General features: G+C 38.3%; 1 protein-coding gene and 1 long non-coding RNA gene across 2 annotated transcripts in view; both read right to left on the reverse strand.

Annotated features, from left to right (window-relative positions):
- The window catches only part of AHR (aryl hydrocarbon receptor), a 44,422-nt gene extending 34,688 nt beyond the window's left edge, over nucleotides 1–9,734 (reverse strand). Inside the window, exon 1 of the mRNA XM_074367385.1 lies at nucleotides 9,031–9,734. Coding sequence (XP_074223486.1) covers nucleotides 9,031–9,095 — 65 coding nt within the window. The 5' untranslated portion in view covers nucleotides 9,096–9,734. The remainder of the gene's footprint in view (nucleotides 1–9,030) is intronic.
- Nucleotides 9,735–9,889: 155 nt separating this feature from the next.
- LOC141578161 (uncharacterized) overlaps nucleotides 9,890–14,650 on the reverse strand; it is a 404,029-nt gene continuing 399,268 nt past the window's right edge. The window contains exons 5-6 of the long non-coding RNA XR_012508185.1: nucleotides 14,152–14,277; nucleotides 9,890–13,288 (exon numbers count right to left, since the gene is read on the reverse strand). This is a non-coding gene — a long non-coding RNA (uncharacterized LOC141578161). The remainder of the gene's footprint in view (nucleotides 13,289–14,151; nucleotides 14,278–14,650) is intronic.

A 14,650-nucleotide genomic window follows, 5' to 3' on the forward strand; every position in this document is an offset into this window, starting at 1 on the left:
TATTAAAGCTCTGATCTCCTGAAGCTTACAGTCCAATGGCAGGATACTTGAATGAATGAATGAATGAATGAGCATATAACTTTCTGGGCTGGTAAGAGGTAAGAAGAAAATTAAAGCAAGATAAGGAAGTAAGGAGTGACAGGGTGCTGGTTTTGACAGCCAGGGCAGGTCTCGAATGTTACGTTTCAGTACAGGCGTGAATACAGTACAAAAGTAAGCCATGTGCGTGTCTGACGAAAAAAAAGTTCAAGAGAGAGGAAACAGCAAGCTTTCTCACAGAAATGGTATAAAATCGGCCGTGGTATCTGGGAGTCATCTGAAGCTGTCGGCTAGGAGTTACATGACCAGTCTTGTGTTTCACTAAGCTGACTGGGGATGGAGAGCACGGAATGCAGGGCAGATCACACTGAAGCCAGTACTTCTTTCTAAACTATGAATCTGTCACTCCCCTGATTCAAACCTTTCAGTAGCTCTCTGCATAGCCCACGTTCCTTAGCCTTGCAAACAAAACCCCTCCTGATCTTTCTATGGCCCCTAACCATTCCTCTGGCCTCCTTTCCTTCAGGCAAAGCCCTCCTTGTCTGTTATGCTCCAGAGTAAAGAGCTGACTTAGCTACAATATGTACTTTGGTGCTAGCATACACGTTACTTCCCAGAATCCCCTTGTTCTCTCTTATCAGCTTCAAAGCACTGCTCAACTGTATCACTTCTGCAGAGTCTTACCTGACCTGCTCCCGATGGATTCCTCTCATGCTACTACTGCACTCTGTGCATCTCATGTAAATGTCTTACACAACCATTCCATTAAAGAATATTCTGTGCAGATAACATTTCCTATAATTAAAAATGCAATCCAGTCTGGCCCTCTTGGTAGTTGTCCAGTTAAGATTATAAAACACTGGGGAGAAGACAGTGACACTAACATGGAAGCAAGACAAGCTGCTATGACACAGAAAGAGAACAATACCAGTAGAAGAAAGGTTGAGAGGTACGTGATGGTGCTCCCTATGTTGTCCTGGCCCTTTGCAGTATTCAACCCTGCACTAGATGAGACTATTTCTTTACACAATGCAAAAGTACCCACAGTTCTAATGCATTATTATGACATTATGGAATATTTAGCATGAGATAAAATCTCCTAAGTCAAGTGTTATGTAACCTATATGGCATATACTTGTTTGTTGATTTTATCACTATGTAATCTTAACCACTTTTGCATCCCCAGTGCCCAGTATAATACTCGGCACAGAGTGGACTCTCAATTAAGATTTGCTGATCAGAAGTATCCACAAAAGAAATGATCGGAGGCTGATCAAATGGAGTGATAATAGAGATAGTAAATAAGGCCTGGCTTGAGATTTTTAAACACAGCACTTTGTGCCTACCACAAACTCGGTACACGGCCAAAATCAAATGTTCACCTAACTCAACTGACTTGCTGACTCCCTAGGTATAAGGAAGGGAGAGGAAAAGACTGAGTGAGGAGAGGCTGCAAATGACTTGGATTTGTGGCTTAGGATAACAACTATATTTCCTAATGGAAGGTATGCCAAACAAAGAGAAAAGAGAGACTTGAGGATAGACCTCAATGATGCCAACGTTTAGTGTAAGGTTGAGGAAAGGGTGCGAGCAAAGAGGATGGAGGAAGAATGATAAGGCAGACAGGAAAAGAACCAGAGTAGAATACTCTGGAGGTCACAGAACAAAATCATATGCACAAAGGAATTAATAAGGTCATGGCTGGGAAGTACCCACTGGACTTGGCATTTCAAATCCACTGCTGTTAAAGCTGAAGTAACAGATCTGACACACTGTTTCATTGATTTTTGTGAGAAATATTCAGAACTATTTTGTGAAAATAATTTGTATTTACCTACACATATTAAAGATGCATTGAATAATTAAAAATAAGAGAGTAATTCTATGTCAATTACACTTGCCTTGGGTTATATTAGTACTTTTACTTTTATATTGTCTTTAAACCTATGTCAAAACATACTGCCAATCACCTATTTAAATAAAAAGCTTCATTTGCAATATAAATAAATGTCGCCAAAATATTGGATTTGAGATATCGGGAGCTCAGACATCTCCTGAAAGAGAGACAATGTGGCTGTTGATCAGGCAAAGGAGCACTTGATTAATTTTTAAAACTTGACCTCAAAAATCTTGTCTCAACCCGTAAATCAAAGCTGTTGTGAAATCAAGACTTTAGCTGACTGCATGCCACGCTTCTGTTCAGGAGCCCTGCATGCCGTAAGTACTGGTGGTAACAGGCCCAAAGGCATGTCCAATGCCAGTCTGCATGCTGTCTTTAAAGCCTTTTTAACATCCCAGGCCAAAATGTCTGTTAGGCTCATCACTTGCGCCCAGTGTTTGAAAGGAAGTTGAAAAATGTTAACAAACCAATTTTATCATAAATTACTGTAATTATAAATGTTTGTATTTCTATATGACATTTACCATAAAACCTCAGAACAACATGCAAAGACATAGTTTCAGTGATCCTGTGAGCTTAGGCTGACATTTTCTAACAGAGATTACCTATCACAGTACTGAGTTTGTTCTATCAGCTTTTCCCCTGGGTGATTTAATCTACTCTCATTGCTTCAGTCTACTTACCAAAGACTTGTTTACTTCCAGCCCCTGTACCGAGATGTCCTCACATTCATTATTTTTCAGAACTTGGGCACCCATTCTCTGCATCTACAATGGTACAACTCTCATTCCAACACCTAGGAAACTGAAGGCTCATTCCTCTTTAGTAAATCTCCCTACCATACCAACTACACCCAATAAACCGAACTCTTAAACCCATTCATTTTTCATTTCCTCTCCATGGCTTCGGTCCATACTTATTTATCTCTGAATATAAATGTTGAATGTTTACAGTCATAAATTACATGCTTAATGGGATACTGGAGAGTGATCTGTGACACAAAGTCAAATTTCATTGTTTGGCTGAATACAGCTAGAAAATTTTACTTCCCTATATGAGGCAAAAAATATCTACAAAAACTTCTGAGAATTCTAGCTGGCAGTCACTTGTAATGAGTCAGAATTCTTCGGTCACTCTCCTGCTGCCACTCTGCAATTGCGATGAGGCCATCCCTTTCCCTCTTTTGCTATGCTTAAGGAGCACTGATGAGGTATAAACTGCGTATCATCTTTAGCACAAGACTTTAACAGTGAAAGCCTGGAACATGAAATGTACCCTAGAAATCACTGTTACTTTCAAAATCCTAAAAAAAATTATTAAGAATATTCCTTTTTCTCTTTTTTGATTATACATTTTTAGGGGCATTTCCCTTGGAACCCACATAAAATACATCTACCACACCAAGATCACTAAAACATTAGAAATTTTAAGTGGGGTCAATTGTTAAATTAGTAAATACTCTCATATACCTACTATGTGCCTGGTGCTAGGAAGCTCTGGTTGTTACAAACACAAATAAAAGATAGACCCATCTTTAAAGAGCTTATTTTTCTTACTAGAAGGTGATACATTCTATAACAAGGCAAAAATCAAACATAGTGTACGGCTCAACAATATAGGTGCCATAATAGTGATGCTGGAGAGTTCAGGAAAGTAAGAGCTCAGATACAGGCAGTGTAATGGGGGAAGATTTCACTGAGATGTGGCGTCAGGTCCTAAAGACAGGTGAATAAATCGGTTCCAGTTTCACAATAGCAGAGTAGATCGCTTTCTACAACTACCCCTCTCTTCCAGAAAATGATGCCAAACAAGGAAAGCAGGGACAGAAACACAAAATCTGTCTCGTATAAACCGAAGAGATAGCTAAACCCAGACAAAAATAATATGAAGATTAAAAAATAGGTAAAAAAACAAAATCAGTGATAAGAGAACAGGAAGGAAAATGTAATCATGGTGTACTACTTAACTCAACAGTTAACAATACTTACAGTTAAAAAATAATGGACTACTGCAAGTGAATTTAATCCAAAACTGTGATTAAAACTACACTGAGAGGACGAAGGAGAGATGAAATAAACTAAGAACCGTAACTATCATTAACAAAGCATCAACAGATAATGCCAAGTAGGCTAAACTTAAGATAACATTATAAACATTTTATTCACTTCTTAACATGCATGTGTTATTTAATCTGAATGCTTTTCAAAATAATATTTCAAAGAAAATAAGGTAAAAGAGGAAACTGAAAAACATAAGACAAAAAAAATCAAAATGTAAAGGACATCTCAAGCAGAAAAACCTGCAAACCTACACACTAGTACTCCGCACACACAATCCCAACACAGAAGTTCAATTACCTACCGCACTTTTTTGCCTAGGAAACTGACAATATTTTTAAAGCAAAAGCACAGGGACACAGGCATTCCCACAGACTGCCAATAGGAATGTAAATTTTTGCAACGTAGTCTGACCGTATGTTTCAGAGCATAGTATTTGGCTTATTCTTGAAAGTATACATAACTTTGTACCCCAAATTTCCACTTACAGGAATTTTTCCTAAGGATGAACTAAGAATCTGCACAGAAATTCACATATCTTAAAGGTATTCTCTAAAGTACTAGTTGAAATATTTGAAGGTTGGAAATAACAGAATTTCCACCTCAAAATAAATTATATAACATTGACAGAAGGGAGTACTATGCGGCCGTTGAAAACAATGTTCCAAAGGAGGCGAGGTAGGTAGCAAATCAATAAAAATAGGAGGAAAAGACTAAGAAGAAATAGCATGAATGCAGGTATGGAGATAAGCACAAATCACATATGGGAAATGGTAAATAATTTATTTCAGAACACTATTTGAGGAGAAACAGTGAGCCTGAAGGAAATCCCTAGTATATGGATGTACTGTACGCATCACTGAACCTATTCACCTGGGCAGTATTGTGAAGTTGGTAAGAACATAAGCTTTGGAGCCAAAAGACCTGGAATCAGATATTCAAACTCAGCCTTTTCATTTACCACCTAACAATTCTGAATATGAACTTCAGGTCCCTATCTATACAACTGAAATAAAAATACTTTTTCATACTACTATCATAAAAATGAAATAAAGTGATGTGTATAAAGCACTGTGGACACCTGTGTCACAGTAAGTACTAACAAATAGCTTTTTGTTATATTAAACCACTATGCAAAAAACTCAATTTTAAAAGAAGTACAGAAGTAGAAAAGTATTGTTGTTAAAGATTTGCATGGTACTAACTTCTAAGTAATTGTCTCAATTACATGCACCGATGGATGAGCACGTACCATGTAAGTGTACTCACGAGTGGAGCAGCACATTTCATTATACACAAAGGAGAACATAATCATATACTGCCTCTTACTGTTTCACAAGAGAATTGATTGTTCCATGATAATGTAAGCTAAAATTATTTAAAGAATAGAATTTATGTTTCTGTTTCATCTATATCATTAGCAGTCTTTATAGCTTACAAAACACTTTTATTCTGCTAATTTTAGTTGTGGGAGTAGCAGTGTAGGTGTTGACTGTCCTGCCTCTTCGGTCAATCATTTGCCCAGATCTACAGAAGCAAGGAAACTAGACCTCATCTTTTAGTTTAGATGTAGTGCTTTTTCAATTTATATCTCATTGTTTCCTCTTTTCACCATTTATTTTTTATAAATGTTACCAATAAATAAACATTTTGACTTATTCATTTCATAGTTCTAATATGTAAGAACTTCTATAGTCATTATGTATAAACTATCCGAACAAAGCTATTTGGAAGAAAAAAACGGTGGAGAAATAATTACGTAACCGAAAAGACCTACCCTTTTATTTTAGAAGCTATTTAATAAATGGTATCATAGTATATTTATATCAAATATTTTCAGGAAAACATTATATAATTTTATACAACTAAGTAGGTATTATATAAGTCAGGCTCACTAGAATGAACAGCAATTTAGCAAACAAAGCAAGGAAGACAATGCTTTTATATAAATGTTATCAGTGTGTTAACAAAGTGAAAAGGATCAACTAAGGCTAAAAGTTACTTCTAACTCTGACACTTCATAATGACTGGCCTGATCACCACTACTGCTGATAACATTTTAAAACATATATTTCATTTACTCTACACCTATTATTTGCCCACATAAAGCACTAATTTTCTAGAAATACAGTAAACTGAAGCAACACTAAAACTTTTTATGTATTAATAAAACTGAAAAAGTACAAAAATACATCCGAAGTTATTATTATTAGGAAGAAGAAAAACCGATTCTATTTAATTTGATAGTGTGCTTCTACCTATCTTCATGAGACAAAGTAATCAAAAGAAATGAACAAAAAGATTTTAATCTCCAAAGAAAATAAAATAATAGGATTTAAGTTTAAAATGTGTTCTTTTAATTAAATTAAATTAAATTTTTTGAGCAGGGTTATTTTCAGGAACATTTTAAGGAAAGTTAGAGTAGAACCTATTACTAAAAGTATCTTTGAAAGTTTCTTTAGGAGCATGGATCGGATGTAAGATTGCTTCAGATCCTTCAATTTTCCAACTTTCATTACCCCAAAAAGAAAGAAAACATTTACTGAGAGTCTACGATGTACAAGATACTTTAGTGGGATTAAATTTAACATATTTAAGATGTATCTCCTACTAGTAAGATAACGTTCAATGTTCGACTTGCCACTAGGGGGAGTTTATCTTGTTTAACAAATTCAGTCGAAGACTGCAAGAGTTTCAGGTTAAAATTTTGTCACCTACTTGATTCCAAAATCTCTTGGAATTGTATACGTAAATAGCCACCTTATTGATACTCTAATAATTATGCTACAACACATTTTCTCTTCGAGTAAAATAAAATGGCTCACTTAAGGGGTCAAAGTTAAATATACCTCAATAACATTTTCAAACAAGATGAATTCTTCTGACGGTGTGCCAACATATCATAGAGCCCATTAGCTACAAACCAGTAATTTAACAACAACAACAACAACAAAAAACCACATTAAACTTAATACTGGGTTTATGGCCCCATTCTTAAAAAGATTTCTGATTAACAGCACTTTTAAGTTAACCATTTTTCATTCAGGTAAAAACAATTTCAAGTGACTGTATGAATGCCAGGCTTTTCTTATTGAGCAACGTAGTAAAACTTCAAGGCATTCATATGATTAGAAGCAATGCTGATGCTCAATGAAGATCTGATAAACATCTAAATTAACTAAAATAAAATGAGGGTGAGTGTGGAAACACTTTATTTGTATCACAGGAGATTATTAAACAGAATATATTAAAGTCTTAGAAAGTAAACTAAAATGTGAAGATAAAATAATTAAAGATACATCTTACACACATTTTTTAAAAGTACAGTAATGTGTTTAAAGGGAAAATCTTTAATAAAATTTAATGAGAAGCTAAAAATGCTAAACTTTATAATGAATACAAAATTAAAGCATCTGATTTAAAAAAAAAAAAAAAAGGTCGTCTATGTCCTTTTGTAACACACTGACTGAAATGCAATTATTTAAAAATCCATCAGGGAGATCTTCAGGTTTTTTTTTGTTTTTTTTTTTTTTTACCATATACGTAAAACCCAAGATATCTCTATTATATATTATGCTAAGTGTACTGTTGTATTAATAAATACATAGGACAGGTGTTTGGGATGCCTCTCAATTTTAAATAGCCATCAAACACAAAGTCAAATCAGACAAATACATTATATATAAGAAACCACTCTATAAAATATCAAGTATTGTAAACCAATGTCACAGAACTACCAAAACACAAAACTGCTGACTCGGCAGTATTCCTAATGTCAGCCACACTGCAGGATAAGACTTCCAAATTTTAATCAGTTTATTTATAGATGAATATCCTCTGTTAATGCCAAATCTAGATCTGAAGGACTATAATCATTGAAATTCTAAAAGGATATTAAAACTCCAGAATAATGAAACTTTTAAATTGGTTTTAAATATTAATGTTAAACTGTTATTTTTCTGGTTTGGATTAATGACCTAAATTAAGCTTTAAGCCAAATGCACACTTCTGGTTTGTTCTGAGTAAAAGTTTAATGTGTCTTAAATTTGTTTATGAAAATCTGAAAGATGTGAAGCAAAATAACTCAGGAATAATAATTAGGAATAAACACACGAATACTGCCAACTCACAGAAATAAATGTCTCAAGCATGAATTTTTTTTCTTTTCTGAAAAAAAAAAAAGAAAAAGTACTTGCCATCTCATACAAATACCTTACCAAAACAAACAAACCTGTTTGTAATCTATCAGAATTGACAGAACTTGGAGGTAGAAGGAAAAGGGACTTAGAGAACGATGCTAAAAATGAAAACATCTGTCTCAATAATTCCAGAGCCGTATCTTTTACTTTACAGACCCTAAAATCACCCCAAAGTGATAAGAAATCTCCCCCAAAAGGTGGCTGAAAAATACAAATCCGCTACTGTATCCTGTCTACTGCTCTTACTCAAACCTGCTACCATCTCTACACATTTTACAGATATATTTATGCTGAGCGCTATAAAACTACTGCCAAATAAGTAAATATAAGTGCAACAGAAAGCCAGCTGCACCGGACAAAAAAAGTACCTTCAGAAGCACTCAGCCCCTTTCTTGCCGACAGCACGTGTTTAGCTCATTAAAACATCTCATCCTACCAGAAGTGAGAATTGTGACCGTCCTCTAACCTAACCGAGGAGGATATTAAACGTAAAAGGGGATTTCAAGACGGGCTTAGGGTAACTAATCCACCAGACCCACAGGGCAGACCAGAACTGTCAACATATTACGACCACAGCACAGTGAACAGTGCTGCAAATGGGTGGGGGGTGCACTGAAGACCTCGGCGGGGGAGGGGCACAATTTTTAAACTGCAATAATTTAAACGTGGAAAAATTCAAGGCCGGGGTCTCTTGACCCGCCTCCAAATCTCGATTTCACGGACTGCGTCTGGAAGGGACCTAATCCCCGCACCACGGGGATTTGGGGGCGGGGGGCGGCCGCCTCCCGTACGCGCGCGCCCACCCCCTCACCGAGGACGCACTCTGGACACTCACGTTTTCTGCACGGGCTTCCGCCGCTTGCGACTGGCGTAGGTGATGTTGGCGCTGCTGCTGTTCATGGTGCCCGGCTGGCGGCGGCTCCTCCCCGGGCGCGGACCGCCCGGTCCCAGAGACCCGGCGGCGGCAGGCGCCGGGCTCCACACAGCCGCACCCGCTCCACCTGCGCCCTTCCCGGGCGGTGGCGAAGACGCCGCACCCTCTCCGAAGCCTCAGCTCCCGCAGCCGCGCGCGTCCAGGTGCGCCGCCCGGGCCTGGCGCCGGTGGGCGAGGGGCGGAGACCCGTGAGAGAGGCGGCGCAGGTGCCTTCTACTCCAGCGGAGGCGGCGGGGCGCTGCCCGCAGGTGAGGCGGACCGAATGGAGGAGGAGGAGCCTGGGCCGCCTCTTTGGAATCTCGGCCTGGGTCGCGCGCTGTGGCGCCGCGCCCCGTGACCGTCGCCGCGGCCCCTTGGGTGAGGGAGGCGACGCCGCACTGCTCCCGGGGCTTCCCCGATCCCGGGTGCTTCCCGCCTACGAAGCTCGGGCTCTGGCCGCCGCTCCCGGTGCCACCAGCTTCCGCTCGGCTACGCGGTTGCCTCTGGTCCGAGTCGGTGCTCTCGGTCACACGCTCGGAACCTTGCGTCGAGTGGACTCGCCCGGCGCTGCCTCCCGCCGCCGCTCGCACCGGCTGAACAGCAAAAGCGCCCCAGACCTCTCTCCGGCCCCGCCCAGCCCCTCGTAGCCCCGCCCCATCCCACTTGGCCCCGCCCTTCAGTATATTTTCTCTTGAGGGCCCCACCCTCCCTGAACGTGATGACGTAAGGCGTAATGACGCCCCCTCCCCCGTAGCCATCTTCTTGAGGTCAAGGGGAGGAATCTGTGGACACATTTCCAGCCCTGGGAGACGTGTGACAACAAGTTACGTGTAGCCAAACTCTTTGTAATTAGACAATCCCAAGGACCGACATGCCTAATAGTGAGCTTTACTTCACCTGTATAAGAGATAGTGACTCAGCTAACTTTTGGTGGAGAATTACACTGAGCTGGCAGATAAGCATTGGAACTCTAAATTTTCCTAGAGGCTTCAGGGGACCACATCTGAGTTAACTTGAAGGCTAAGCGTTTACTGGTCTTTTTGTTTTAGTTTGTTTTTTATCTCCATACGAGACAGTATAGTATCTATTCCCCAGCCAGAAAAACTCATACTACAGTCAGATTTCAGTAAGGTGGAAAGAAAGAAGCAAGGAAGAAAAACAGCAGAAGACTTTGAGGATAAGTAGTCTAGCATGGCTGGAGAGAGGAGCTGGAAGTGAGAATCAGGGATTCTACGATAAAATCATAAAGCCTTAATGAAGAATCCAGATTTTATTCTGTAGTCAGTGGACGCCTTTTAAAGATGCATAGCAGGAAAGTGACATTCTAGTATCTTGGAAAAGTCACTCTGGAAGGAAAGTGCAAACTGAATTATAGGAGAGCAAGACTGAATGCAGGGAGAGTAGTTAGGGAGGTGTTGAAATAGTCCGGTAAAAGTCTAGGGAAGTGACAGTGGGATGGAGAAAAGAAAGAAAAAATAGATAATAAGGAAATAGATGAAGAGAGAGCACAGATGGCTCCCAGATTTCTGACCCTTTCTGTGCTGTTAACCAGGACTGTGAACACAACCAGAGGAGTATGTTTGCTTGTCAGGAGCAAAGAGCATCCAGACTGAGCTGTCTAGACATCTCACACCATAGCCATTCCTACATTTGAAAATGTTGTTAAGCCATTTCCACCTGGTGGTTGTTACCTCAAATTCAGAACATCAATAAATTGAACTCATCATTTTCTTTAGCTGAAACTTTGCTCTGTCATTGGCTCAACCATTCTCCAATCAACCTATGAAACACCCTCAACTCCCCTACCACTTATATATAAATACTCCAGCAAATACTATTAAATTTTGTGCTTTGAAATCTCCCTATTCATCTCCCTCCACCTGCCCAGCCCAAATGTCATACCATTTGGGGTTCCTACCTGAATATTGTGGATGATATCCACTCCACACATTAATTCCATCAAGAGATATTTTGAGGGTAATGCCTATGTGCCAGCAATTCTGCTACTACTGAGGAGACAATAGTGAACAAAAACAGGAAAGTACCATACTCTCAGGGAATATTGCAATGGAGAAGTACATGATTCAGCATGGTCTTCTGGCAGATAAATTTGACTTAGTTATTAAGACAAAGATTGGCTTTCCCAAACTCATAACAACTGAGTTGAGGACTGAAGAATAAAGTAAGATCACTTAGGAGCAAAGAGGGAAAGAACATTCCAAGCCAATGAAACAGTACAAGCAATGTCCCTTTAGTGGAAAGGAGCCTGGCAAATATGAGAAACTAAAACAAGTTCAGTATGAGTAGGGGAGAAGGGCACAAACGATCAAGGTTGTGTTTGAAAATATCACCATATCTGCAGGGTATCAAACAGATAACAGAAGGAAGAGCAGAGTGGAGTGGAAGTAATACTCCTTTGGAAACCAGCCAAGAGGTGACAATCATTGATTACCAGGGTGGAGGTGATGGTGTAGATGGGAAAAAAAAATCAAACAGGTCCCATAGAATTTTGGGAGATCCTGAAAGATGGAATGGATATATGACAGGGAGGGAAGATGATGTGTCAAAACATAGTAATAGTTTTTTGGACTATGTATCTGGTTGTGTGGTAATGGCATATACTGGTGGGAAATTATTAATTGAGCTCTGGATCTCTTATGTTTGAGGTACTCTTGAGACATCTAAGATGTCAAGTAGGTAATAGAATATAGAGGTTTATAACTCAAAGATATATAACCTGGAAATATCAATCCAGAAATCATTTGCATTGAAGTGACAAAAGAAGAGAGCATGAAGGCAGTAGGGTGCAAATATATGCTAGAAAAGGAGAACTGGGCCCCAAAGAACTTCAATAAGTAATATTTAGTAACTGGATAGAAGATGATTAACCTGTAAAACTGACTTAAAAAAAGTTGCTAAAATGGTATCAGGAAGATAAGATTATCTTGTCTGGGAGGACAAAGGGGAAAAATGTCAGTGGTTCACAGTATTGAATGCTGTTGAGAGGCTCAAATTTAAGATGAGAACTGAAAGTGTTTTTTCTGCCTTCTCAACTTGGGGTCCTTCGTGACTTTAGTGAACACTATGTTGGTGGGCTAATGGACCTGCAAGTCAAATGAAAGAGGGAACAGAACTGAAGTGATGAAGAAATGACATTGGGAGGAGGGAAATAGTTCAGTGGTAGAGTGCATGCTTAGCATGCACAAGGTCCTGGGTTCAATGCTGGGTACCTCCACTTAAAAAAAAAAATTTTTAAAAATTGAATTGACCATATGAAAAAGAAAAAGAAATGATATTGGCAAACAGACAATTCTTTTTTTAAAAGTTTGGCTATGAAAGTGAGAGACCTAGGATGGTAGCCAGGGGGAGTAAAGGGTTAAATTAGAATTTTTTTTTTTTTAAATAGATGATACTTAAGCAGTTGAGAGAGAGATTGAGTTTGACTATGTAAGACAGACAAAAAACAGGAAAAAAAAAAGAATAGCTATCAAAAACAGTAAAGGCAGGAGGGAAAGAGTGATAAAGCAGAAAGGCAGAGCTAGGATTACTATAGTTTAGATAATAGAAATAGTAGGAATAACTATTTCTTTCCTTTATTCTTCAAAGTGGTCCACAGCTTCTCATGAAAATTATGAGAAATATAGTCTGTGGGTATCCTTACTGAGTCAGAATCTAAATTTAACAAGATCTCCCAGGTGATTCAAAAGTACATAAAGTTTGAGGAGCACTACTCTACAGAAGCTGGGGGATAGGGGGAAGGCAGGTGAGATATAGTAGACTGGTAACTGGGAATCAGAAAGATGAAGAAGATGTGATGAGGGGGGTAGCCTAGCATGACCTGCAAAGGTACAGATGTGTTTTGTGGTTGATGGGTTTTGTTTTAATTTTACAAGAGTATAAAGTATAAGTGATCCAGGAAAAGGCAAAGGGAACTTGGTGGACATCAACTTTATCCTGGGCATGTGATGACAGAAAATAATTAGGCACCATTTGGGACATGACAACCTCAGAGAGAGCCAGCTTTTAGTTTAAGGCAAAAGATAGGGTAAGCTCCCAAAGAAGACAATGCATATAAGGGAGTTGGCTGTTTATGGATTAGCAATTCTGGGGGCACTGAATCAACCATCTTTATCTTACCTTCTTTTATCTCATCTCTGTATTTTAACCATAGCCATTCCATCTAAAATGTATAAAGTATAAAACAAATAATTTTCTCCTAGGATAGGAACTTTAAGGGTGAAATATTTAGGATTTACATAACAATTCATATTTTATGCATTTCAAATCACGATATAGAAGAAACTGAAGTGAAGGTCAAATACATTTATATTAAAGAAATACTTAAAAAGAAAATTATACTAACATAAGAAAAACTTTAGAAAATGTAAACTATTATGATGATCTCTCCTGAAATCTATAATTTAGTTCTGCTAAACTTTAAAAGACTAGCATGTTCTTATGCATATTAAAAAACACAAATGATGTATTCTTTTTTGAAAATGTTTAACTTGAATTTAGTCATTCTGTAAACAGTGGTTCTTAACTTTTATAGTATGTTGTAATCAACAGTGAGCTTTAAAAATGCACTGATGCCTAGGGTCCCTTTCAGCAATTTTGATTTATTTTGATTTAGGTTCCGTCCTGGACATCAGGATTTTGAGAGGTAATGGGTATGTTGTGATTACATAGAAGACCTGTATTCTCAGGAAATGCATGCTGCAGCATTTAAATATGAAATACCCTGATGCCTGCAACTTATTGAGGAAAAAAATATATATACACATATAGATGTTTGTTTATACCTACACATACCACTGTGAAGGGTATACAGGTATTTGCTGTATTATTCTTTCAACTTTTCTGTATGTTAAAAATTTTCACAATAAAAAGAGAAAAAACAAGAACAAAACAAATAACCATTTACCCTCAAGTTTAGAATTCAGAGACCAAATAATTGTTTGAAGCCTGATAACGGTTTCGGTGAGATCAGGGCTGAAGTGTTAATCATCCAGGTCTTACATGAAATAAAGCGTTAGTACTTACTCTAACCCTTGAAAATCCAGGAAGCAGATGGAAGATAAGTGCAAGAAGGCTCAAATGAAGCTTCTGCACTTCTCCAGTTTGAGAACAAACTCAGAAGCCCAAATCCCATTTTGCAGCATCTGTGGGCTGAGGAATGTACATGTAGTTAGTCGTGCATTTCAAGAATTTAGCTGGTGTAAGCTAACCACAAATAATTCGTTTTGCTGTATCCACTAATTATATATACTAAAATGCTAATAGTTTCTAATACCTTACAAATATTTTTCACTTGTTCTTGTACTATACATTTGCAATTTCTTCCTTATCCACTTTCTGGCATATCCTCCCTGACTTGTGTAAGACTTTATAATGCATCAGTAGTCAGGATTTGTATCTGTAAGGCTTACATGCCAAACTAGTAGCATTTGAAAAATCTGTTAGGAAAGACGTTAACTTGCACCCCAAGTTAAATCTTTTCACATTAATGCTATGCCAAACAAGTCAGTAAGTAAAGGTTCTT

The sequence above is a fragment of the Camelus bactrianus genome, chromosome 7 (genome assembly GCF_048773025.1).
Source record: "Camelus bactrianus isolate YW-2024 breed Bactrian camel chromosome 7, ASM4877302v1, whole genome shotgun sequence".
NCBI lineage: Eukaryota > Metazoa > Chordata > Mammalia > Artiodactyla > Camelidae > Camelus > Camelus bactrianus.